The following is a 4,965-nucleotide window of genomic DNA, read 5'->3' as shown; positions in this document are numbered from 1 at the left end:
TTAAACGACGTCTGTTAATGATGACATGTGCACAGCTGTATCCCCTCTCATCGGGCTTAACTGAATAACCCTTTAGAACCGGTCCATTTGTTGTTAAATATGTATTTATGTATGATGGTTGGTCCTGCTTTTGGGTTGCGTTTTGGTGTAAAATGTAGCCTACATTTAAATAAAAATATAATTATAGTAATGTGAAAGCCTTTTAGAAATGAATTGCACATAATAATTCCCACGGAGCTGTGAGCACTTATACATTTATGTGACGCTTTTCCACTCATCTTCCAGTTGTCGGTTTTCCTCTGTTGAAATGGACCAGCTGTGAAGGTGGGGGCGGGGCTTTTATACGCGAGTAGTGAAAACACTTCCGCGTAGTCTGCTCGCGTGTATCCTCCCTTTTGGCTTTCCATACTCCCACACCCCTCCTCCCTCACCCCTCCGCGACTCGTCCGTGTGCATTTCAGCTATTGGGACGTCCTTCAACATGGCGTGTCTTGATCGATTTCCGGGTCAAGTCCCGGAGGAGGGGAAGAGAGGAGTCGAGGAGGGGTATTGGGATGAGGCTACTGTCATCTCATGCCTTAATAACATCCTCAAAACATCCTCTGAATGTTGCAGTTAAAACGTTATGTCTTAGTTAACCTTAAACCTTATAGGAACATTATTTGAAATAAAAACATCCTAAAAAGGTTCTTTGAACATCAGATTAAAACGTTTCTTTAAAACCATATTAGAACCTGTAGGTAATGTTAGCCAAAGTTGTGAGAACGTTCCCCGCTAGCTGGGATGGCACCTGACCACTAAAAAGAGAACACTCAGGCAGAGGTCTGCAGACATCGCCATACACTTCTGCTTAATCATAAGTGAGGGATCTAAAAAAAAAAGAATGAAATCCAGCTCAATATAACAGAAAAAAATAATAATGAGCATTATACAGAAATGTGATATAAGACATTGCCATTGTTTTTTTGTTTTGCTGTTGCAACAGACTGCTCAGCTCTCTGTTGTTTGGTGCAGTAAAGCTCATTTCTGTTCCACTGCAGCATTGGCACAGTGTGTGTGTGTGTGTGTGTGTGTGTGTGTGTGTGTGTGTGTGTGCGTGTGCGTGCGTGCGTGCGGGTGGGTGGGTGGGTGTCTACAGACACTGGGGAGAATCAGAGGATTTTGGTAAACAAAAAGGAATAGTAGGTAGCCTTTAAATAAATCATTAAGTGTTCCCCTTATTTCAGAAATACATTCAGTTTGTAGAGACCTTCCAACAAGAGAACTATAATGCTTAGTAAAAAAGATGATTGCCTATCAATTGGGAGGAAAACCCATACATTTACAAATGGAGAATTCCTTCTTCTCGTGTTGCTTTTTCTTTCCATCCACTTTTTTCTTGACCTTTTTTCTTGCAAGGTGCCATAGTCCATCATTTTCTGGCAAATAATTTTGTACGCCACTTGTTCAAGCTGGCAGGGTGACATAAAGGCCACACATTTCTATCATGAATCTATCTACGCTGATACCCCTGATACAGTGCGGCTGCTGTAAGATTGATGAAGTGGTCGATTGGAGCTGAGAGTGTGCGCGCTGGCAGCCAGGGCTTGTTCTGCTTGTCAGGGTGGTTTGTGGTTTCTGTGATCGATACTGTAGCTGCGTCCAAGTTCAGAGCCTGAATCCTTCGAAGGATGTGCCTCACAAGGTTTATCCTATTGATAGCACACAAGCTGTTCCAGTAGCACTTTGATGTCATTCATTTCTGTTCTACTGAGTTGGATTTTCTTAACGGGGCACTATTTTGCAAAATGTTTAGGTTTTATATATTTTTTATTATATTTGTATTTTGTGCCTCTAGTGTGACATGTCTCCATGCATGTCTCCATGCTTTAATGTTCGAAAAGGTCTTCATTTTTCTCATACTGCCTGTGCTGCAGCACCTCTTTTCACCCTCTGTCTGAAACCAGAGCCCAGTCTGCTCTGATTGGTTAGCTGGCTGGCTCTGTTGTGATTGGTCAACCAGTTAGAGATGCAGAGAAACTCCCTCTGGAGGGAACTTTGGGATTTTACATGCACAAAAACCTATATAGAATAGGGCCTCTTTAAGAGTCCAGCACATGACTTGTGTTAAACCTCTTTGATTTCTTTGACTCGTACACAGAGTTTTGAGGCGATTTGTGTTGCAACAGAGGAAGAATACATTATTAAGAAGATGCCATTTCAAAGTCCAACTCAAACCACCTGCTTTTGAAGGTTTGAGCCTCAGGGACATGTAACCATCACTACAGCTCCAAGTGAATCCGACTTTAAAGAAATGAAAACCAATGCTCGAAGCAAATCATCCTGACTGAGAACTGTTCTCCGTGTAATATGAATTATAGTTTTTATTCAGGGTGAATACAATGACAAAACTAGGGACAAAAAAAAGGGAACTATAGGAAATGCAGTATAAGTGTTATATTGTAAAGCTCTGTGTCTCTGCTCTGACAGTAAGGTGAAGGCCTGGAACCAGAAGAGATCTTTGGCCAAGGTGATGGGGGACAAGGCATCCCATGAGCCTCAGCGCTGGGAGGAAGACTACCAGCTGGTGGAGTGTGAAGGCCTGTTCGAAGAGTACCTGGAGATGGGCAAGTATTCTATCTCTTTCATTTTTTTTCTGGAAAAAACATGTCTACATTCACATTATTTTCCATTAAAACTGTCCATACAAGGGGTAAATAAACAAAGTTAAAACAAGGATTAAAAAGAAATCTAAAATATCTGGAAAAGTAATAATAAGCCTTCTACTTCTTAAGGTTTATTTTTGCGGTGCCATATTCATTCAGTTTATGATGAAAAAAAAAGTTTTCTTTCTAATTACTTTTAAAACATATTCAAATATCTTTATCCTGAAATAGTAATGTTTTTCCAGTTTTCCTTCTTTAATAACGTGGAAAATCCACCCAAAATATTCTGGTATACAAACAGTTATAAAACAAATGATAGTTAAATATTTGTTATTGCAGGACATATTTAATTATAAAGCTCTATAGGAAAAGGATACTCAAACTTTATTACTAAAAACAAAACATTTTTGCCAGCTAGGCACATTTTTCATCAAATACTTTCTCGAAAAGCAAAGCCCAAAACAATCTGGGAGCAAAGTTATAGCTCGTATACAATACCGTTTGCATTGAGACTAAGGACATGGGCAAGAACCCTATTCTGTTTCTTATATACAGGATGTCACTGCCATTCAACTGTCTAATATGAATATAGAAAATAGGATATTTGTTCTGCTGTATTTTATTGCAGAAATAATAAAGTACCGTTCTCCCTGCAGTGCTCCAGTTTGGGTTCATCACCATCTTCGTGGCAGCGTTCCCCCTCGCCCCGCTCTTCGCCCTCCTCAACAACTGGGTGGAGATCCGTCTGGACGCACACAAGTTTGCGTGCGAGTACCGCCGACCGGTGGCTGAGCGCGCCCAGAACATCGGAGTGTGGTTCAACATCCTTGAAGCCCTGTCACACCTGTCCGTCATCGCCAACGTGAGTCCATTAAAAATGACCTTAGCACCAGACTGCAGGCTGATCACTCCTCTCAGACATTTTCTTTATTATTCTTCTCTGTTGTCTGCAGGCCTTCCTGATAGCCTTCACATCAGATTTTTTACCTCGGCTGCTGTACCAGTTCAAGTTTGATAATGATCTCAACGGATATGTCAACTTCACCTTGGCTTACGCCCCACTTAACTACACAGAGTACCCAATGTGCAGGTACAATGTATGCTTATCTGAATGTGCCAAAACTTACTGATAGACTCTAGTTTTTCTTTCGTACAGAAATACATTTTACGTTAATTTTTATCTTTTTTTATATTATATGTTTTTCTTTTTCTTTTTCTCGCAAATGACTTATATGACTTATGTGACTTATATGACTATTTTATTTATGTTTTTTTATGTTCTTCTTAAGTTTATTGATTTTTGGAGGATCCTGGGGCATTAATGATTTGTGTTGCCACGACTTGATATAGCTATTGTTCACATGACAAATACAACGGTTGAACCTATCCTTCAAGTGTGGCAAAAATCTGTTTGGTTGGAAATTACATATCTTGCTACTCAAGTATGTTTTGTTCTGTCCCTTTTGCTAAAATCCTTGAAAGGTTTCAAAATGTCAAACTTGTCAAAATGTCTGATCACAGACTTGACCAACAGAGGGTAGCATTACTGATGTTTCACACATTGTTTACTTTGTTGACATGTGCTGCTGCATACACGCACACCCTGATTAAACATTATATTCTTTTTTAATGTATTTTTCCTCCCAACTTTAGATATAAAGCGTACAGAGACAACGATGGAAACTACTCACTGTTCTACTGGGAGCTCCTTGCTGTCAGACTTGGCTTTATCATTGCTTTTGAGGTATGAAAGGAGTTGCCTTTCTCTCTATTTGTTTTCCTTCTGGCTGTTCCAGTGATTTACGGTCCACCTTTTGTTCATTTTTATCTTTCACCCACATCTCTATACAAACTTGTGCCTCTGTTCCCAGGTGCATACTGGCAACTTAGCCCTCTTTCAGTGTTTGTTTTAGTGTTTCTGTTTTATGTACTGTTTACCCATATCAGTATTCCATATGTTATTTTGCAGATGACTTTTCCTTGTTTTACTAGTTCCACACTTTTTCTGTCGTTACTGTCTCCTTCAATAACTTTTCTCAAATACGTTAAGACCCACTCCTTTTTTTAAAGATGCCCTATAATGCACATTTTCAGGTTCTTATTTGTATTTTGAGCCTGTACTGTGACATGTTTACAGGTTTTAATGTTCAAAAAGCCCAGTCTTCTCTGATTGGTTAGCTGGCCAGCTCTGTTGTGAGTGGTCAACCATTCAGAGATGTCCCGCCCCTATCATGCACAATGTGTTGTAGCCTTACAGTCTATGGTTGTAGCATTAGCTAATATAAGTAGGGTGTTACTGTACATTGTGATATGTTACAGA

General features: G+C 39.8%; 1 protein-coding gene across 1 annotated transcript in view; it reads left to right on the top strand.

Moving 5' to 3' along the window:
* The window catches only part of LOC104951653 (anoctamin-7-like), a 7,503-nt gene extending 3,108 nt beyond the window's left edge, over positions 1-4,395 (top strand). The window contains exons 2-5 of the mRNA XM_010778363.1: positions 2,470-2,606; positions 3,302-3,507; positions 3,599-3,735; positions 4,299-4,395. Coding sequence (XP_010776665.1) covers positions 2,470-2,606; positions 3,302-3,507; positions 3,599-3,735; positions 4,299-4,395 — 577 coding nt within the window. The remainder of the gene's footprint in view (positions 1-2,469; positions 2,607-3,301; positions 3,508-3,598; positions 3,736-4,298) is intronic.
* The last annotated feature ends 570 nt before the right edge of the window (positions 4,396-4,965 follow it).

This window comes from Notothenia coriiceps, unplaced genomic scaffold (assembly GCF_000735185.1).
Source record: "Notothenia coriiceps isolate Sejong01 unplaced genomic scaffold, NC01 NC01_scaffold00019000, whole genome shotgun sequence".
NCBI lineage: Eukaryota > Metazoa > Chordata > Actinopteri > Perciformes > Nototheniidae > Notothenia > Notothenia coriiceps.
The sequence above is the reverse complement of the archived record's forward strand: the minus strand, read 5'-3'. Positions and strand labels throughout refer to the sequence as shown.